This window comes from Phoenix dactylifera, chromosome 7 (genome assembly GCF_051530095.1).
Source record: "Phoenix dactylifera cultivar Ajwa chromosome 7, Ajwa_hap1_PhDact_Kaust_v1.1, whole genome shotgun sequence".
Taxonomy (NCBI): domain Eukaryota; kingdom Viridiplantae; phylum Streptophyta; class Magnoliopsida; order Arecales; family Arecaceae; genus Phoenix; species Phoenix dactylifera.
Genome location: NC_143196.1, coordinates 8,710,846 through 8,732,006, shown reverse-complemented (window position 1 = coordinate 8,732,006; position 21,161 = coordinate 8,710,846). Strand labels below are relative to the sequence as shown.

The 21,161-nt window shown below is 39.9% G+C and overlaps 2 protein-coding genes across 2 annotated transcripts; one reads left to right on the top strand and one right to left on the bottom strand.

Moving 5' to 3' along the window:
• Nucleotides 1-7,839: 7,839 nt before the first annotated feature.
• On the top strand, nt 7,840-15,792 carry LOC103715936 (delta-latroinsectotoxin-Lt1a protein). The gene is made up of 3 exons (XM_008803734.6): nt 7,840-8,605; nt 12,060-12,245; nt 15,181-15,792. Exons 1-3 carry the CDS (start codon nt 7,943-7,945, stop codon nt 15,478-15,480), a joined length of 1,149 nt encoding a protein of 382 aa, XP_008801956.3. The 5' UTR covers nt 7,840-7,942; the 3' UTR covers nt 15,481-15,792.
• Nucleotides 15,793-18,503: 2,711 nt separating this feature from the next.
• Nucleotides 18,504-20,594, bottom strand: MEF1 (mitochondrial RNAediting factor 1). Its single transcript, XM_008803733.6, has one exon. The coding sequence runs from the start codon at nt 20,452-20,454 to the stop codon at nt 18,646-18,648; it is 1,809 nt and encodes a 602-aa protein (XP_008801955.2). The 5' UTR covers nt 20,455-20,594; the 3' UTR covers nt 18,504-18,645.
• Nucleotides 20,595-21,161: the final 567 nt, after the last annotated feature.

Sequence of the window (21,161 nt, the reverse complement as noted above, 5' to 3'; positions counted from 1 at the left end):
TATGCACTGTTCAAATATTGAAGCAACTTAAACCAATATCTCTGATTTTGGAAATCCGACATATCATTGTCAATACTAGAATAATTCTTCCAGTTTTTCTAATCAAAGAGACTCTGGCAGCAACAGAGCTTGAGCTTTGTTGCACAAAACCTTTCTTAACTAATATCTGTGTTTCACCTTGAAATGACCTCTTCCATTTTTTGGGAGTGGTTACTAGATATGGTAGGTCAAGTAAATTAGTGCTCATGATAGGATTTCTATGATGCTTTGATGTCTCAAATAATAACACATCAAAGAGTGTCATCTTTGAATCTGTTCTCACCTAGATTCCATGGTTTTTCTTTAGCTGCCAAATTGTAATTCTCACAAAATTTTCTCTCATTTCTAAGGAATCTACATAGGCTCTGCAGAATGAAATGAAAAGGTTCTATGGTTTCCTCTTCGGCTACCTAATTATGAATCTCGCTTGTATGACTCTAAACAAGTATCTCAAGACCACAGAACAATTATGTTCTCCTTGTTTCTCGGTCTCATCTCTTCTACATTGCACTGAGAAAAATATTCAAAGTAATCCAATTCATTTTCTAGTTGTTTCTTGTCCATTATCTTGGTGGCACACTAGCATTATTGATATTGGATGACTGTACTGTTTAATTTGAAAGATGTTGTGCGCCTCATACTAGTGTTTAATGTTTTATTTTTTCTCCATGTTCAATTTTTTGTTGCATTTGTATAAGTGCAAAGCAGCCTCATGTCTGTTAAAGGTCTAGGTTCTATTATCCACTGATTTCTGTCGAGTTCTTTCAGTTTATTTGACTTCAGGCTTACAAAACTGAAGGGGAGGTTTAGATGTGACGTAGCTACTTCCGTTTGTAATAGAGGTATTTAGACCCGTTATATACTGGATGTTTGATATGTATTTCTAGATAAAAATAAACAATTAGATGTTTTTTGAGAGAAAAGAAGGGAAGCCTGCCCGTGCTATAATTATCTAGATCCAGATTTTGGAAATACAAGATCTAAGAATGGAACCTAGAGCCTCTGGTTGTTAAGTAGAGGGGTGTGACCAAAGTCTGTTGGATCGGTACTAGATTTTTTTTTTTTTGGAGTTTTTCAAGTTGATTTAATTGATAATCAATCTTTTTGAATTTTTTCAATAATTTTAAGCTTAATTTGATTTTTTTTATGTTTTTATGATTTCGGCTTAATCCAAATGATGTATCTTATTGTTTTAAAACGATACAAAACATAAAATAATTAGTGAGATGCTGCATGCTACAAGAAGCAACATGAAATATCCTCAAATCAAATAGTGAGACAAAAGATATAAAATAATACAATCAAATACATATATTTAAAATATAATATAAATACTAATATTTAAAATATCATCGAGTGGCGATACCTCTCGTAGATATCTAGATTATTAGCATAGTCAAGAGGCACATCAGCCCACCTCTCTAACCAAGCGACATTGTAGTTTTATATGTTCATCTTATAAGGGACACATTTCAGATTATAAGCACTTTCAGATCTCTCGTTGAAGCTCTGGTTCTAAGAGGTGTTTTTTAGCTGATAAATTGGCTGATAAAATGATTGTGAAGGGGCCCATCTGAATAAGCCGGCAGCAAAATTCGATCCGTAAAATGCTCCGGATACATAGGATAGTAGCCACTAGAAGATGCCTTAGATACACCATATCCGTATCCGTATAGTCTCTGAATCTGAGTAAACTGGCTCCTCCACACTGTCCATTAGGCCTGCAGGTGCCTTTTGTTTTTCTTTTTTGATATGTCGGGCATCTGCCCTCTTACCTTTCATGTCACTCGCTGTTTGCTTACCCTTCGTTCCACTTGCTGTTTGCTTATCCTTTGTGCCACTCTCTTCCTGCTTAACCTTCGTGCCCCTCTTTGCCTAGCTATGTTTGGAGGATGTATTTCGCCCTTCTGACCGAGGATGTATGTCTTCTCTTATTTTGCAAATTTCGAACTATTTTTTCAAGCCAAAAGAAACAGAGAGAATGAGATAGGAAAGAGGAAACATACCTTATTTAGCTTGGATCTTCCTTCAATTACGCTGAATCAGTGTAATTTCACAAATTGGGGGGAAGGGGGAGTCGTTTAACCATTGGCTAAACGAACTTTCAAAATAAACTGTTGGAAAGGCCTTTGGTCTTCAAGCCTTTCCAACACTTGTTTTTAACAAAAGAAGCAGTGGGGGAGGGGGCCCAATTTCAAATCGGGTAAACTCGGTGCGAATTGTCTAGGCCGGTTCCGGTCGGTTCAATCCATTTCGTACATTTTTTGGCCGATTTCGGTCGGTTCAGAATCCGTTTCGACCGGTTTGGGGTGGAACCAACTCCAGTAGGTGAATCAATCTAGTTTCCTACCGGGTTGGCTCGGTATGGGCCGAACCGGGCAGTTCGGCGGAACCGAGTAAACCCAGGCGGTTCGGTCCGGTTCGGCCTTTCCCAGGTGTAACCATTGTTGCTGGATGTTTAGCTGTGCAAAAAGATGTGTCATTCATTTAGCGCATGGCCAGTCAACTATCTAAACGAAAAATACCCAGCAACAACACCAGCTCACCACACAGCAATCATTCTGTCCCTTTTATCCCTTATTTTCTGAACTTTATCTTTATAAATAACTTGATGTAGTGGTAGTAGCGAAGATTGAATCCGATGGCATGTTCTGCATTCTCTTTTCTGTAAGACTGAAGTACATCTTGAAGTTCTTCACTGTCCATTTTTCTTAGTGACACTTTGGCTTTGATGTTCATGATTTTTTTATAATTTAATATATTCAATATTTTTGTTGGTTTCCGAGTTTATTAAATTTTTTATTTTTTTGATATTTTTTGTATTGTCATATTTTCCTTTGCTAAAACCCTAAGTTCTATTAACTTAGGTTTAATTCTTTTGGTTCTGCGGTTCAAGGACACACTATTTTTAGAATTAGGATTTGGTGAGGGAAAGATTCCTTGGCACCAACCTTTAATGATTTTACCAACTACACCAGTTGACACCCTCTATAGTTCGGAGTTATGCTTAAACTTACATAAAGTAGCGAGAGATTAAGGTTCGACCTTGTTGCTACTTTGAAGACATGAATGTGTCAATGTTAAGTAGGACACGAGTAGCCTTCTCCAACGTATGCACGTGTGTTGCCCCTCGTGCATGCCAATCCAACTATCTCTAATGATGCTGCATGTAAATTTCTATCCAAATAGTATGAAATGAGGTGACATCCAAGAGGGACTTGGGTGAATGATTCTTATCAAACCATCAACCTTCATTCTATGATAATATCTTCTAAATGGAAGCAATCTCATGGCATAAGAAGGGAACAGGGCAGCTGATTGACTGGATTAGATTTGATTGAAAAACTCTTGATGATGATGGAGGATTATATTTCAGGGAACGAAAAGTGAAGCAAAATATTTGAGTCGTGCACGTGCATGTGCACAAGCACCCGGGCGCACGTGTGTGTGTGTGAGTGTGTGTGTGAGAGAGAGAGAGATGAAAAAAAACGCAAGTCAGTTCCTCCTTTTTCTTAAATAAATCGATGGCCTTTTGGCCTCCCTTTCCATAAGAAAAGAAAAGAAAAACACTTAAGGCTGGCACTGTCTGTAGATCTGATTTATTTTGATGATTCTATGTAAATTTTTGACAAATAAAAAGGTGAGTGGAGGCAACTTAAGAAAGAGAGATAGATGATGAAGGCTCGAGATTGGGCAAATCTAGAGAAGCAATTAGGCTCACACGGTCACACTCTTCATGATATTTCTCAAAGTGCACTGGCATTATGGGATTTACACATGCATGAATTTATTAGCTCATCTATGCTTTAAATATATAAACTGCATGAATGGACATTGTTATACTGCTTGGGATCATCAGAAGATGAAATAGGTGGATGATTCACATCACCAAGAAACAGGATTTTCAAGCAGTTTTTCTTTTTCTTAGATCATCCATGTGATGGATTAACCTCTTGATTGATTATAAATCATCCCATGAAGCCTCACTCACTAATCATCCCTTGGGATGAAAGCAAAAGCAGTGCTCTCATTGATCTCTCATCCCCACTGACCCCACATTTCTCCCACGCACCCATCATTACCCAGGATCACACCTTATAATATGTTGTGTTACCGAGCATGCCATTTGTGGGACCATTAATTAGCCTCAAACATGGAGTGGTGGAGGACGCTCTAATTATCTTTCAAAATAAGCAACCAAAGCAAATAAATTATTCTAAAGGAAAAGCCACTCATGCAGCAGTGTTGATCTAATTTTTATACCTTCCCTTAAGGCATTGCTGCAATGATGTTGCAGAGATCTGAAGCACTCAAAAAGTACACTTGATTGTGGCCATGGAACTAGGCAACCAGAAAAGGATGAAATCAAGAAAATGGCTGATGCCAGTAGCAAACACAACTGAGCCACCTGAGGCTTCGTAGACACTGAAAGTTAGCAGAACATCTGAGCTTTGGATCTGTTCAGGTTATATGAAATCAAGACAATGGAAAGTACCACTTCAGAGTTCAGATAGATGGACAAGGCTCAGTTCTAGGCACAGCCATAGTAATTTATGGTCAGGCATCATAGTGCTGATGGCGCCGCAAGATACAGCATCCATCGATAAAAAAACATTACATTAAATATATATATATATATATATATATATATATATATATATATATATATATATATATATATATATATATATATATATATATATATATATATACAAGTACTTGGAGGGTGGCTGTAATCTCCAATCCAATCTAGTGAAATATATACCTTTTATTAAATATATATGCTCACATTCGCTGTCCATCAAACTCTCCCATTCTAATAAATCGTGGATATCACACTTACAGCAATGTTTTAGATGTAAGCAGGCCGTTCCCTGGGACCGCCATCTTTTATGGCAACTTGGATGCTACAATGAGTGCTCACAGTCGCACATTCTCATTTGCTCCAGATTTTCAGCATGATTGCATATCAAGCACTTGAAAGAAAGATGCAACATCGTCTGGTCGCCCAAATGTTGAATTATGTTGCTGTTTCATAGACGTTATTCTTACAAAAACAAAGAAAGATGCAACCTTTTGTAACCATTTTACAGTTAAATTATCTGCATGACTGGTTTTGCAGCTAAGATGATTCTATGCAGATCAATAAGAATCTCCATTTAGAACTAAATTGTGCCCCATGATTCCAAATCAACACAATTTCAGCCTTTTTTATTTTAAGGAGGCAACGGCTAGTTCGCTATGAGGTGATAGCTTTGATTTTATCCGGTGTATATGCTAGTATTGACTACAAAATTACAAGAGCCTTCTAGGAAGAGGTCACCAACCTTATTGCTAAGGGAATTCTGACAGTGGTTTCGGGTGATTTCAATTGTATTCAGAGGCCCAGTGAAAAGAGAGAGAGCAGGGTCTACATTGATAAGGTGGAGAGAAGGAAGTTTCGAGACTTTTGGATGGCGAATGGGTTGGTGGATCTCGGGTTTTTCAGGTCGAGGTTCACTTGGTGCAACAACCGTTCAGACCGTGCCAGGTTGTGGGAGAGGATCGATAGGGCCTTTGCGTTAGCATGTTGGATCCAACGCTTCCCTGCCATAGTTTCGAGACTTTTTAACGGTGAATGGGTTGGTGGAAGACCTTTGGGCGGACACTTTCCTGGTGAGGCTCGGGCTGACCATGGTCAACGTTGAGGTCGCGGAAGGACTTTAGATTTGCAATCTTCTCCACCCTGAGGGAGTTGGGTGGGATACTAGCTTGATTGGCCATCTGTTTGGAGAACATCTTGCAGAGAGAGTCTGGTCGCTGCTAGTTTCGGATAGTGCTAGTCCGGATGTGAGGGTTTAGAGTACGTTCTATAGCCTCAGAGTCCGAGTGGGAGACATCTATCGCTTCCTTCAGAGTGAGCAGCACCTGAGGCAGCATTATAGCTAGATTTGGAGGTTCGGTCTTCATCCGTGGGTAGCCCTATTCTTCTAGAAGGTGGTTTGGGTCCGGCTGCTGACGAGATCAGTGCTGAGCAGGTGGAGACTGGGCATCCAACCTCAGTGCCTTGAGTGTCAGTTGGACGAGATTGTGGACCACGCTCTATTTTAGTGTGAGCGAGTTAAGAGGGTTTGGAGGCTCGATGATATCTCACCGGAGGCTTGGTGCCACTCGGGCTCCTTCTTGTAGACGCTCAGATGGTGGGTCACCACCCCTCGGACTCAGAGGCGACTTATACTGCATACCATATCTGAGTACTAGGAATGCATGGACATTTGGACAAAACAGCCCTACATCTAGGTTCGTCGTGGAGAGGGCCTGTGTACATGGACGAAGATTATCCATGCAGGTCCATTGGATAGGCCTTTGATAGCTCGAGATATCTGGGGCTCTACATCTACTCTTGTAGTGCCACAGAAAGTGTTTTTCACCTGGGAGTTCCCACCCTCGAGCTTCCTCGAGGTCAACTTCGATGGATGCATGCTTGACAGTGGCAAGAGAGGTGGTGCAGGTTTCATTATCATAGGCCCGAACTCTAGGGTTGTTGCTGGTGGGTGCTAGATCTTCGACATCTCTATTTCGGAAGAGGAGCTGAGGGCAGCTTGGGTTGGTATGTGTCAAGCCTGGCTTGGTGGGGAGGGGGGGTGCCAATGGAGATGTTACCTTCTAAGCCAAGTATGTATATAAAGAAACTAACGGAGCTGCAGATTGGGTGGCCTCATTTGTGGCCGACCATTCTGGAGGATTCTGTGGGTGGGGGAGAGAGAGTTGCCTAGATCACTCCGAGACTTGTTGTCTTTTGATTGTTTTGGATATATTCACACAAGATGTGTATGAGTCATCTGTTGTAACAAAAAAAAAAGAAGAGCATGTCATGAACTCTTATCCATCATGGATTCTTGTTCCTGGTTAACATGGCCATTATGCCAAACATATCATGCATTTGTGAGAAAGCCAAGTTTTTGGATCACCATTCTTCTAACTAATCTTGTGATGTTGCGTTAAAATTGTATTAGGATGCATCCATAGCTTTAACTGCAGTTCCCCAGCAAGGGCCGGCCGAGAAATTTTTTTTCAGGGAGTACTGTTTTTGTAGGACTTGGAAGCGGAAGATTTACTATTGATCTAGAATAACAAAGTTGACAATCTAGGCTTTCCAGTTGTCCATCTTTGAAGACCACAGCTTCATATCCGAAGACATTGGTTTTCCAATGGATGGGGAATTGATAAAGTTGCAGGCTGACTTCATGAATCAGTTCAGTGCTCACTCAGTCCAGACAGTGGATACTGCCTGCACCTGTGAAGTGCAATGGAGAACAAGGTACTACTGTACCCTTCAATCTTGCTACCCCTACCACCACCTGGGACCCATTTGTTCCCAAGGTAAAAAGGAATCCATCATTCACCTCATGCTCACAACCTCCACCAGTCTTGACCTTCAAGTCACTCTACCCTCTATTCCCACTAATACAGATGGCATGCTCTTTGTATAATGTTGTTCCCATAATGATCTGGTAAACAATTAATTAGCCTCGCCGAAAGCGGGTGTGCTCATCAAGCCTACTCTCCCCCTCTCCTTCTATATTCTTTGAATTTCTTAAACACCCTTCAAGTATTTCTGATGATCCTTCAAGTTGGCATCTAACAACAATCTTTGGAAACTGGTCATGGTTCACACACTATTCAGGACTGTTTCATGATATTTGTAATAATGCAGCCCTCATATTCCATAGCCCATAATAGCCCACACTATTAATTCAGGCTTTCTCTTGTACTGATGATCAACGATGTTATTTGCTTCTTTGATGTACCTCTCAGTTTTTGTTTTCCTTAATACTATGATTCTTTGAATTCTCTATAGAATTTTGATGTATTTTTCTTATTCCTTTAATATTTTTCAATACAAGAAACAGCATAATGATTAATGACTACTAATGTTTATTGGTCCCATTCCCACCTAATCAAAGCAAGACCATCCCTCCCGCTCATAAAACCTCTCCTCTTCACATCCTCCAATTACCACCTTCCCACCTCTCTCTCTATCTCTATCTCTATCTCTATCTCTTTGTCTTCGAAAATGGCAAACCAAAGCATAGGAGAAGAGCAGGAAGCGCTCTTCCAGTCCTCTCCATGCGCCCTCTACTACGTTCAGAGCCCCTCCACTGCCTCCCATGCCAACAGCCACCCTTCAGAGTCTGCCCTCCTCTCTCCCTTCACAAATGAGACCTTTGACAATAACCAATCCCGCGAGGCCTCCCGCTTCACCCTCTCCCGCTACTCCTCCTCCCGGGGCTCCAACAACTCCTTCCTTCATGAAAAAAAGATGGCATACGACCTCCAGAGCAATGACAGCCGCTTTAAAAGTGGTGGCTGCCAACGTCTTAAGATCATTACCGGCAATGAGGATGATGGGGGTGATGGTACTAGAAGGAAAAATGGGCTTTGGAGGTTTGTGTCTTTGGACCCTTCTTCATCCTTCTTCTGCGTCACTTTCCAGGTGATTTGGAGGCTTCTTCTCAGCATGGGGCTCGCGCTGCTTGTGTTCTACTTGGCGACGAAGCCCCCGGCCCCAAAGGTTTCCTTCAAGGTATTGGTCCTTCTTCTGATCTTCAGGAGGAGTAGTTATGGTTATAATTAGACTGCAGAGTACTTGATTCCCGTAAGCTCATCCATGTTTGAACTTAAGTAAGCTTAATTCAATTATGCCATTAATTTGTCTTTATGACACTTGGTTGCTGCATCAAGATTTTTTACTATAAGAATTTTTTTATTTAACTGGGATGTTGAACAAGGAGAGTTAATCTGTGAAAGTAATTTGTATATATTGAAGAAAGAATCATCATATAGAAAATCCAAGGTGACAGTTGATGATGATTAATGATTTACTCAGAAAAAATAATAACTGTAATTAATGATGAAAAACAAGAGAAAAATGAAATAAAACAAGATATCAAGTGCAATGAGTCAGAGAAATAAAGAATGAAATATGAGTAGCTACAAAAGAAGAGCTCATTTAATATAAAGAAACAGTGAACTGGTTGTTTTAAAATGAGCCTGTCATTAAGCAACGAAGCAATAGGACAAGCAATGTAATGTTGGAGTCATCTCTAATTAGTGTGAGAATATAGTGTGCATTCACATAAATAATGACTGTTGTTGCTGGAAATTGGACCCGGGGGCCGCCGTGAAGCCGGGGAAGGAGGAGCTCCGCTGCTACAGGAGGCGGACGGCGGTGCGCCGGCTGGCTGCGTCCTCCGCTGCGGGGGGTGTGCAAGTCCTGCAAAGAAAACTGGTGGCCGGGCTCCCCGGCGCCGGCCCTCCGATGCCTAAGTCAGAGGGGGCAAGTATGTGGAGAGAGCAGGGAAGAGAGTATATGGAGAAGACAGCAAGAACATTTGGATAAGATAAAGAAGACGAAGAGGATGATGTCCTCAATTGTGTCTGTGCTTCCCGGCGGGTTCAGTCCCGGGGATCTGTTTCCGTTTTTTGTTATCCTCCTCCTTTTGGTTCTCCCAGGTTTCCTTTTATAGGAGGGGATTACGTTACCTGGGAGGTAACCGGGGGATTTGTCCCTGTCTGTGATAATTGGGCACGATTTGGCCCATTTATGGCATAGTGGAGAACGGGGCCGAATCAGACCGGAACCAGGGAGTTGTCACGGTCGATCGGACCTGTTGGAGTGGTTGAACCGCCGGCCGTAGCGGGCCTGGGGTCTGTGGATGGTAAGTGCATTTATTACCGAATGAACCGGCGGCCAAGTAGAGCCATACGCTCTGATGGTTCAGTGATCCGGAGATCGTCTTGGGCCGTGTTCATTAAATGACTGAGTGCATCGGAGACTTGAGAGAGTCTCGTGCATTAATGGCAGGTCGTGCCGAATACCTGCGAAGATCTTATGCCTTGATGGCTTGGAGATAGTGGCAGGTTATAGTGGAGTTGTCAGGTCCCTTAGAGGGTTAGGTGGAAATTGGATATTTGGCTAAGGCATGGGCTCGGCCTGCTGTGCTCGGCCTTCTGGTCTCGGCCTTCTGGTCTCGGCTCTCTGGTCTCGGCTCTCTGGTCTCGGCCTTCTGGTCTCGGCCTTCTGGTCTCGGCTCTCTGGTCTCGGCCTTCTGGTCTCGGCCTTCTGGTCTCGGCTCTCTGGTCTATGAGCTCGAGAGCGGAAGAGCCCGATCACTTAGGATGAGCTCGAGAGCGGAAGAGCTCCATCACTTAGGATGAGCTCGAGCTTGCTGATGGATTTGGGTGCTATAATTACATTTGTGGGGTGGTCCATTTTTCCACCAACAACTGTCTTACTATCACACTCCCAGAAGGGTCTTCATAAATATGCATGTGGCATCATGATAACTGTCACTAATCTATAGAATAGTATAAAAATTAGAGTACTGAATTATTGCAGACAGAGTCCTCGATTGTTTAAAATTAGAGCTATCTAACATTATTTAGTGAAAGTAGAGGTCTGCCAAGTAACCATTTATACAATGATAATATTTGGCTTTAAACTGCCTGCTTTCATTGTGATATACTTTCCACATCATCTATATGCCTGCATTTTGCAACGCCATCAGTCTTCTTTTTCTGAGAATAAGTGCTCCATCTGTTCTTGATCTAGAGTCAGGAACATGTCCCCACTGTTGGACCTATCTTTCTTCGATGACTCAAGTTAAGTGGTTCCTGTAACCAAATAAATTCAAAACGTGGATAGCAATTATGAAACTTGAACCTCTTGCCTCATCTAAACAACTAAAGCATTGCCTTTAGATAGAATTCCTATTTAATTACTGCTGCCTTTGAATTCAAAATATAAATATATATATAGATGTTCGCATGCAATTACGCGTGCAAACATGAGGCTCATCTTTCATCAGAATGTCAAATGTGAAGACAAACATCCAAAAATAACCTTCTTTTTCTTTCCTACTTGCTCCAAATACCAACTAAAAATTAACAAAAACCAGCACTAAACATATCATAAGATAAGCAAGTAACATGAAAAATATATAATCATTGCATATTTATATGAAGGGAGGACACATCGAGATCTTTAAAACAACTGTGATCCCCATCAACCAATACCTCCACTACGTGGCATCAGTTTGTTAAACATTCAACTGTTAGTATTTATGTCGCTATATGTTGTTTAAAATCCATGCATTCATCATTGCATGTAAACTGTGGTTGAGCCTGACCAAGGACTATATGCTGCTTGCTGATATCTAGACATGCCATAGCATGTATTTTGCAAAAGTGTCTTATAATCCATCTTTAGCAGTTATAACTTCATTAAGTAGAATATATATTGAGCATATCTTTGCTCTATTGTGGGTTTCTAGTTCTGCAAAAACAATGTGATTTTGTTAAAATGGTAATTGGCCACTCTCTTCCAAAATCTAATCAATTACAAATGCGGCTGGATGTCAGTTCGCAGTTATATTTCTAATGAGACTTACTTGAAACCTAAACTTGTAGAATTTTATGGAAGCCATTTTAGGTTGAGCACAGACCTAGCTTGCATTCTCCTCTTTGTGTTTCCTCTAAGAACAGCTACAGTTAGTTTTGTTTGCTTCTCTCGTAATTAATTCTCTTCTAGACAAGATTCAACGAGGCTGATAGCAGACTTTATTCATGCCAGCTACAATCACAAGATATGCCAACATGATTATCATTTCTGGTGCACTTTAAATTTGAATTTAAACTTAAAACATCAGAACAATACAGTGGCATAGTTGCTTTAACAAACTTATTTGACATAACGGATGTCATCAATTATTCCTAGAGTGCTGTATGTTTGATCCTGAACATGCTCCAAAGCCATCCTAAAGCAGTGACCATTCTAGGAATTCACTCACTCACACTCACACTCACACACACACACAGAGAGAGAGAGAGAGATGGATGTATATGTTGTCGTTTCTTTTTAGCTTTATTTTTCTTCTGTTTTTCAGAGAATGCATCAGCCCCTCCTTTTTTTTTTTTTTTTTAGGTGGAAGGGTTACTCTTTTCGTTTCTTTTAGAGCTGGATGTCTTTTTTTGTCCAGATAACGGCAGTCAAACAATTTCACCTTGGAGAAGGGCTGGATAACACAGGAGTGGTGACAAAAATCTTAACTTGCAATTGCTCCATGGATATGGAGGTAGACAATTATTCCAAGGTCTTTGGTTTGTACAGCCACCCACCAACCATGCAAATGGCTTTCGGACGCTTCAAATTCGCAAGCTCTCAGGTAAACAATATTAATTTCTTTCTTTGTGAAATGATCAGTGAGCCAGTGGGCCTAAATGGGTTGAGACATACGTGCTCGACCAATCATGATCTAAATCAACAGCAATTTTGGAGAGGGTCTGTCAAGCTACTCTCTGTGTACATATGTATGCATGTATGTATATAGTCGCCATTATTTGACTTTTTTTTATTATAATGGGCATTATGTAGCAGAAATAAGTTCCATTATTTTGGTACCAATTTTCCATAAAAAAAATCTATCACTTGAAAAAACAATAATTCTTTTATTAGGTAATGTTGTTATTCTTCTATTATAACTTTATTATGACAACCAATTATTATTTTAATACTAAATAATTTAAAACCTATATTGTAGTGGGGCTTCACTATAGTGGCCAATATATATCATGATTATTGGAAGCTTGCCGTCAATTTGAATGCTATAATATGAAGAGGACAATAATTTCAATTCCAACCTAACCAATTCATTAACCAAGAAACCTGACCCGTCCTTGTAACACATCTAATAAGCAAGTTAGGAACTGACACAATTAACCTATCAATTTAACTTGAAAGGCTTAATTCCATGCAAAACAATTAGCTATTTTGTTAATCAATCTTAATCCATTAGTTTAGTATCTAATGAGCCTATACTTCTAGATAATAATGTATAATCATAAATTTAGTATATGTTATTTATTTAATTATATAGAGCAAACTGGATTTGTAATGGATCGTTCATAAGTTTGGGCTGCCGTTACTCAATAGTTTTCTGTTGACTTCTATCCCGTAGAGGTACTCAAATTAGATCAGTGATCGATTTCTAGGTTTCATCGTAAACCTAATTGGTTATTTCCAATTACGTAAATCAATAATTCAAACCGCACTCAAAGGTAGGGCATTTCCCATTGATATAGGAACTTCTGTACCGGAAACAATGGTATCTCCAATTATAACCCCTCTGGGGGGAGGGTTGGCCAAAAGTATTATAATGGACATTATAAAGATTATAATACTGTTATTTAAAACCATCAACCAAAATCAATCTCAAGTTACTTTTTTTTATACCTTAGACATCATGACCACATTCATTTTTCTGAAAATTATATTAATACGCAATAGAATTTGACATTCACGGCCTCAAAAAGTTATTGCATTGAATTTGCATCTTCTATCTACCTATACTATAATTAAAAATATCTCGAAATCAAAGAACATTCTTTTTTAATTTCACCTACGATTTTTCATCTCCTGTACAACAATGGCTCAATGGCTACAAGTTAGGCCATTGATTAAAATAAATAATATATAAAATATATAAGTTGGGCCATGACGAGCTCGAGCCTGTTAAAACTAGATTGGGCTTGAACTTTTAGGCTCGGCAGCCCCGTCAGGAACAAAACCTCTGCCCAAGCCTGACAAAAATCAGGTTGCGCAAGCTAGGCCATTTTTGCTCTTATTTAATGCTAATATGTGACACCTAAAAATTTTACATCATAATTTGTGCATGAGATTGGACTCGTTTAGTTTGCGGAAAGAATTTTTTCTTATTTGAATATTTTTCTTATGCTTGGATATATGATCTCTTATTTGAAAAAGTGGCGCATTCTAAAATAGCTTATTTGGTTGAACATTTATTTTTCTAAAAAAGTTATGTAAAATATATATTATGTTCTTAATAAGAGGAAGACCTTACCATAGTCTATCTAAAAGCTTAAGGGCATTTTTGATAAAAAAATTATCCCAATTCCTAGCCTGTGAAAAGCTACTTTCCAATCTTTTTTTTTTGAAAAAAACTCCAACTAAATATAAAATATCTTTCTATTTTTTCCTGTTGACCATACTTTCACCTCTTTCCTTCTTGCGAACCAAATGGGTCCAATATATTTGGTTCAATGGAATGAATGGTGTAATGGAATGGAAATAAAGGACAAGATCATATTGAATGGTGATTCTACCTATTTATGGAAGGAAAAGCGAATGATTTTTTTAGTGGTAAAGTAATTGATAATATTTACAATATAAATAGTAACAAATAATATAGTTTCATATGAATTAGTTATCAATGATTATGATGTCAAATAAAACTAAATAATTTAATAAATATTTAATTTAAAATATTATTTCATTAAAAATGGTGCGAATATCAAGTATTGCTTATTATGATATTATATTAATTGGTACTTGAAGGTTTATTATTTATTATATATTAGTGTAGGCATTGTGCAATGCATATTAAAAAAAGATAAAGATGTAAATATTTAAATACTGTGAAATAAAAAAATAAAAAAACAAAAAAACAAAATATTTTAAATAAAAATTAAAAATAAAAAAATTAAAATGTATAAAAATGTAAATAATTAAGATTAAAATTAAAAACTAGAATATGAAAATCTGAGATTAAAACACAATTAAAATAAAAAACTAATCAATAAAGATGTAAATATAAAAAATAAAATTAATGATATATTTATAAATTAATGTAAATCTGATTATATTTTAATATATAACTAGTTAAATTAGTCATCAGAATTCAACCAGTATTCCTTTTCCATGCATTCTTTTATTTCATATCCAAATAATGGAATGGGAGTCGTGATTCTGATACCCTATCTTTCGTTTCCATTCCATTCTAATACCCATTCCAATTCTTTTTCATTCCTGGAAATTAAAAATAGTGCAAGAGACTTGGCAAAGGCATGGTTATTTTTTGTTTCAAATGCTAATCTTTTTCTATAACTAACACAATATCTTGAACTCTTCAATGGAAGCTTCTTTCTTCTTCATTGCGGGGTAAGCGATCAGGTTCAGTTTTGCATATTGGTTATTTAATTTTAGCTCTCATTAGCATTCATAGTAATATCTAGGATTGTGGACGTGGGGCTTACTTCGAATGTTCTTTTTCTTTTTTTTTATCCCTTCTTTTTATGTTGTAGGGTGAGGAATCATATGTCGACAGCAAAAGTTCTTTAACATTAAGGCAGTACGTAGGTGCAAAGAACAAGCCAATGTATGGAGCTGGGAGGGGCATGCAAGATATGCTGGAGTCTGGTAGGGGCTTGCCTTTAGTGGTTAGAGTGAAGTCAAGATCTAGTTATCATGTGGTCTGGAACCTAGTAAGACCAAGGTATCATCACCATGCAGAGTGTCTCCTGATCCTTGAAGGTTCATATGATGAGCAACATCATACTCAGAGATACAATAGTACTTGCACCTTCTCCACTTCTCATGCATGACAAGCATGGCATACTCCAATTCCTATTGTGTATAGAGGCTTTGCTTCAACTTTTTGGTTCATGGTTGATATATAGATATACCAAATTATCAGGTGTTGCAAGTAACAATATGTTTCTCTGTAATGAGGGGACTTGTGCATGCATTGCTTGTATCTGCATGTCAGCAAAAGTGAATGAGCATTGCCCCCATGGTCAGACCCCTTTGCCCTGCAAGGGGATGTTCCAAGTTCAAAGTCTTCAGTGGTGCATTTGAAAGTACATGGATCTGGATACTTATATCCATTCTTTTGTTTTAAAGATATTGGTTAAAAATGGGCAGTATTTGGTGTGAGTTACATTGGAGCAGCATAGTTTGAAACCTGGACTTTATCCTATTCAGGTTGTTGTTATCTCATTACAAGGATTATGTCTAGTATGAGAACTTGAAGTTTGCCATACTCCTATGTCATGCCGGCTTCTTGGCAATATTTCATTGTAGCTCTGCCAAAAATTCATCATCTTTAGAATAAGGAGCTGATAAAAATTCATTTCTTCTTTCCAAGTCCGAGCATTTGGAGCGTAATTTGGTTAGTTTGATGCAATTTCTACCACAATAACCTTTCGAAATTTGTTCAATTTAGCAGTGAAAATCCTTAGGGATTGAATTAATATTTGTTAGGGTCCCCCAACCTTTTCACTAAGATGTGGCATGCTTCTAATGTTTGGATTCCTAGGTTCAAAATAATAAGTTTGCATTTCAAAAAATAAAACTTTTATATATTTTAATTCCATAGTTTTGCAAATGCATAAGTGGAATTGCACAAAATGAATTCTGAAACTTTTCCTACCATGGATTTGTGTAGCAATTATAAACAAGTAGAACGTGAGCAAGCTAAGCATGGCTCGAACTTAGCTTGTCTTATAATCAAGCTAAGCTCGAGATAGCTCATTTAAATTCTATAACGAACTTGAGTTGCTGGCAAATAACTCATTTAGAAGATCTAGTGAGTGCTCAAGATCTTTCAAGGGTTTCATATATAGTTTAGAACAAATTTTTTGTCTATAGATTATATTAATTTACAATAGATCAATAAAAACTATATTTTGCATTATTAATTATTATATATAATCTATAAAAATTATCCTTATTTGTATTTTGAGCTAAATTAAGTCAAGCTCGAGTTGAAAAGTTTGCTAAATTCCAGCAAACTAAACTCAAGCCAATTGAGCAAACTAAACTCGAGCCAAATTTGAGTTGCTGGCTTGGGAAAAGTTTGCTTTCTTGTTGGCTCTAAATTTATATCTATTAAGACCGTATCTGACATTGTTGTAAGCAGTAGAGTTTTTATCTATAAAATTTTAGATAATAGAGCTTTTGCTACTTAAAAAAAAAAAAAATTGTTTACTATTTACTAACTATATTTTTGAAGTATTTTGAAACTTTAAATATATTTCTGAACTTGAATTGAGAAAGTATTTTTAGTATGAGAAAATAATAACAAAACACATTATATAGTGCTTTCAATTATCTAATTATTTATACCATTAAAATTTTTATTATAAAGCATTCTTAATATATAAATTATTTATTTTAATTAACCTAAATAATATAATAAATAATAAATTTTAAAATTTATTAAAAATATTATAATATTTTTATCAGATTATTATATTACAATTATAGTTATTATAATACAATAAAAATATTATTATTCTAGTACATTGTAATAGTATTATATTATTATATTTTTATAGTATAATATTATTATTTACACCATAGACTAGTACTCGGGATCATTATACACATAGCAGTTCCAAAATGATATCCATATAGGAATTCCAAGTCATGGGAGTTCTCGAGCCAAATAAGACCAAAAGCTTTGATATCATTTAGTCCTACCAAAAAGCTAGTGAAGTATTGGAAGAGACGTGGCACCTAATAGGTTGAGTTAGATGACCATCAGGCTAAGCAGCTGTCAGGAAGGTTGAGTAAGGAATGAAGTTAAATTAGCTAAATCGTCCATGGAATAAAGGTCATCACCTATTGACCTAACTAGAGAGACGATGACACAGCACTAGATCGCACAAAAGTTATTGAACTTGGTGTCTAATAAGGCATGGCGAGTGGGAAAGTGATAATCCTGATAGTTAAAATTGTGAAAAGAACTAAGAGTCGGATGTGGACTATTATTACTATAACTAGGCGGTTTCCACATCGTTTGTTATATTGTACAAAATATAATTTGAAAAGAGAATCCTTCTGTCAATCAAACAACTTGTTGTTACCTTTATCTTTACTAGTAATTTATCATTACCTTTATCCTTTAAATTTGATGCTTTAGTTACCTAGTTCAACTATAGTTTATCCGTAGCTATAGTGTAGACTCGTAGCCCCAGCTACACTCTATCTCATTCTCTTCCAAATAGACGGTACTAATGGTAATGAAAGTTTTTGAAGATTAAGGCACTAGGACCCACACTACCATCCCTTAAACTTCTCTTCTTTCTGGTCATCCCATGCTAGTGGCAAACTTGCGCACACACAGAAACTTGCTAGAGAATGCCCGCACTATTCATATCTTCTCAATAGAGGATTTTTCGACCAATAGAATAATAATGATAATAATTATATCATATTATAATACTATATTATATTATTATTTTATTTTATATTATACCATCAAAGCTTGTTATTATAAAGTATTGCTAACTTCTAAATTATTTCTAATCAGTTCTTAAAAATTTCTATTGCCAGGACTTGAATAAAGACACATCTCAAGTAGAACTTTTATCCAAAAGCACCAAGTTGGACTTTTCCCAGCTACAAAGTTATTTCAAAATTTTTACCAAATGCATCAAAATCAAACATCTGTCATTAACCAAAATCTTCATAATGTAAATGCTTAGAAATTCATAAACAAGAAAGTATCGTGAGATCTATATCAGCAGAGTTTTAATAAATAAAATAAATAAAATGAATAATAAACAACAAATAGCAGGAGGATTAGAAGAAATTATACCCTACACCACGTGTCTCATGATGCGGTCGGCGGGCGACAATCCAAGACGAGCCACATGAAGCCTCTAGGATTGGTAAATTAGATTGATGTGGTGCACATGATGTTGGGGATAACTTCTCGAGGAGGATGGGGGGTGACAAGGTAAAAAAAAAAAACCCTTGTATTTTTACCAATAGTCCCCGCAGGAGCACACCCCATCCTCAAACCGGTGAAACCGATTGTTATCTCTAAGCACGACCGTCCGTCCGGTGCACCTCGTCAAGTACTTGATCGCCGTGTGACAATCCACGCACACCCTCAGATTCTTCATCACCCTGATGGGTCTCCCTTCCGGCACCATCAAGAGCCCCAGCCCGATCGCCAGCCGCTCGCTGTGGTACCTGATCGCCCGCCGCTTCTCCTCCCCTCCCACTTCCCTCAGCACCTGGCTCGTGTCCGCCTCGTACCCGAGCCTCTCCATCCTCTCCTCCACCTCCTCCAAAACCCCGTATATCTCCTCGCTCCTCGGGTGCGACCGGTCGCCGGACACGAAGGTGTGCACCCGCGCCCCCGCCTCCATCCAGCTGAGCCCCGTCTCCTTGCGCACTCCGCGGTCGCGCATGGCCTTCCGCGCCTGCGCCGCCTCCGCGTACCGCCCCGCCGCCGCGTAGGCGTTGGAGAGCAGCATGTGAGCGCCGGAGCTCACGGAGCCCGTCTCGAAGAGCTTTCCGGCCGCGTAGGCTGCCGTCTCCGTGTCCCCGTGGATGCGGCAGCCCGTGATCAGTGCGCCCCACACGGACTCCGTTGGCTCCAGCGGCATGGACTCGATAAACGATACCGCCTCTGGGATTCGTCCCGCCCGGCCGAGCATGTCCACCATTGCAGCGTGGTGCTGCGGCTCGGGATGGATACCGCGCTGCGACATCAGCGTGAAGTACCGCTTGCCGTCGTCGACCAGCCCGGCGTGGCTGCAGGCGGTGAGGAGGCAGAGGAAGGTGATGAAGTTGGGCTGGAAGCCAGCGGCTTCCATTTGTTTGAAGAAGTCGAAGGCGGCGCGGGTGTGACCGTGCTGGGCGAAGGCGATGAGGATGGCATTCCAGGCGCCTAGGTTTCTCTCGGGCATCTCGTCGAATATCTGATACGCGTAGTCGAGGAGGCCGCATTTCGAATACAGGGAGATGAGGGAGCTGCCGACGAAAGGGGAGGCGTCGAAGCTGGACTTGACGCAGCGCGCGTGGATCTGGCAGCCGAGGTCGAGGAGAGTGGCGGTGCTGCAGACGCGGACTACGCAGGAGTAGGTGAAGTCGTTGGGGTCGATGCCGGGTTCAGCAATGGCGGCCTTGAAGAGGTTCAAGGCGTCGGCGTCGAGGCCGGCCTGGGCGTGGCCGAAGATGAGGGCGCTCCAGGAGACGACGTTGCGTTGGGGCATCTCGTCGAAGAGCTGGCGAGCGTCGAGGAGGAGGGCGCACTTGGAGTACATGTCAACGACGGCGGAGGCGACGAAGACGTCGGCACGGAAGGGGGATTTGAGGGCGAGGGCGTGGAGGGAGCGGGCGAGGGAGGGGAGGGCGAGGGAGGCGCAGGCTTTGGCGGCGGAGGGGAGGGTGCGGTCGGATGGGGGGACGCCGGCGACGAGCATGGAGCGGAAGGCGGCGAGGGCGTCGGCTGGGAGGTCATTCTGGGCGAGGGCGGAGATGAGGGCAGACCAGGCGGGGGCGGGGGGACGGGGGCAGGCGGGGAGGTCGAGGAAGGCGCGGCGGGAGAGGAGGGGGAGGCCGCAGCGGGCGTAGAAGGTGATGAGGTGGTTGGAGAGGGGAGCGGCGGCGGAGCGGGCGGCGGCGGAGGGGACTGCGCCAGACTTGAAGAGGTGGGCGTGGAGCTGCTGGCCCTGAGGGAGGGCGCGGGCGGCGGAGAGGGAGAGGAGGAGGTCGCACAGAGCGCCCGGGGTGGTCGGCGGTGGGATCGCCGGGGGTCTTCCGGGGAAGGGGAGGGGCATTTTGGGAATGCTGCAAGCCTTCGATTTTTCGGTTCGTGGAGGGTCCAAGCCTTTATCCGACTAGTTTGCTTAACGAAGTCACATCTGGTGGTCTGAAGATTCAGTTGTAATTTTGTAATATTAATGATAAAATTATCTTTTATTAGCATTTGGCACATCATCCCAATGAAAAATGGAGACAAAAGATGGATTTTTTTATAGAGTCTACATGCATGCATTGATATATTACAATGATAAAGGCAATGAGGGGAAGAGAAAAGAAAGTACAAGTCTTTTATAGTTCAAAGGAGCTTCTTCTAAGAAAAAGAAATGACACTAGAATTCTAGGTAGCAGAACTGATGAGATGAGCAATTTTGTTCTACTTGGCAAATGGAAGATATGTGACTGGAGGGCTTCAGCATTTTCATATTAAATAGATTATTGAGCTATTGTGTTGAGAAGGTTATGTTGATATGTCTCATTCGAAAAACTCCACCATCTCTATGTGCTTCTCTCGGCATTCCTCAAAGCAAAATGCACACAAATGTCTGTATAACATCTTCAATCAGAAATAAAATGAGAAATGTCTAAAAATGAGTAGAAGTCAATAGAAAATACATCAAATGGTATAGTTTCATGCGATTGAAAAATACGATTTTCCTTGAAAAGAGTGAATTGCATGCTTATTCTAGTTTGTTGATTGCCTATTTTCAATTCATTTATTTTT

Bases quoted from the DNA above. Each gene is read 5' to 3' on its own strand.
- LOC103715936 (XM_008803734.6), top strand. From the start codon at position 7,943: ATGACTACTAATGTTTATTGGTCCCATTCCCACCTAATCAAAGCAAGA. The intron at 8,606-12,059 runs GTATTGGTCCTT...TTTTTTGTCCAG, and splicing joins CCCCAAAGGTTTCCTTCAAG to ATAACGGCAGTCAAACAATT. The intron at 12,246-15,180 runs GTAAACAATATT...TTTATGTTGTAG, and splicing joins TCAAATTCGCAAGCTCTCAG to GGTGAGGAATCATATGTCGA.
- MEF1 (XM_008803733.6), bottom strand. From the start codon at position 20,454: ATGCCCCTCCCCTTCCCCGGAAGACCCCCGGCGATCCCACCGCCGACC.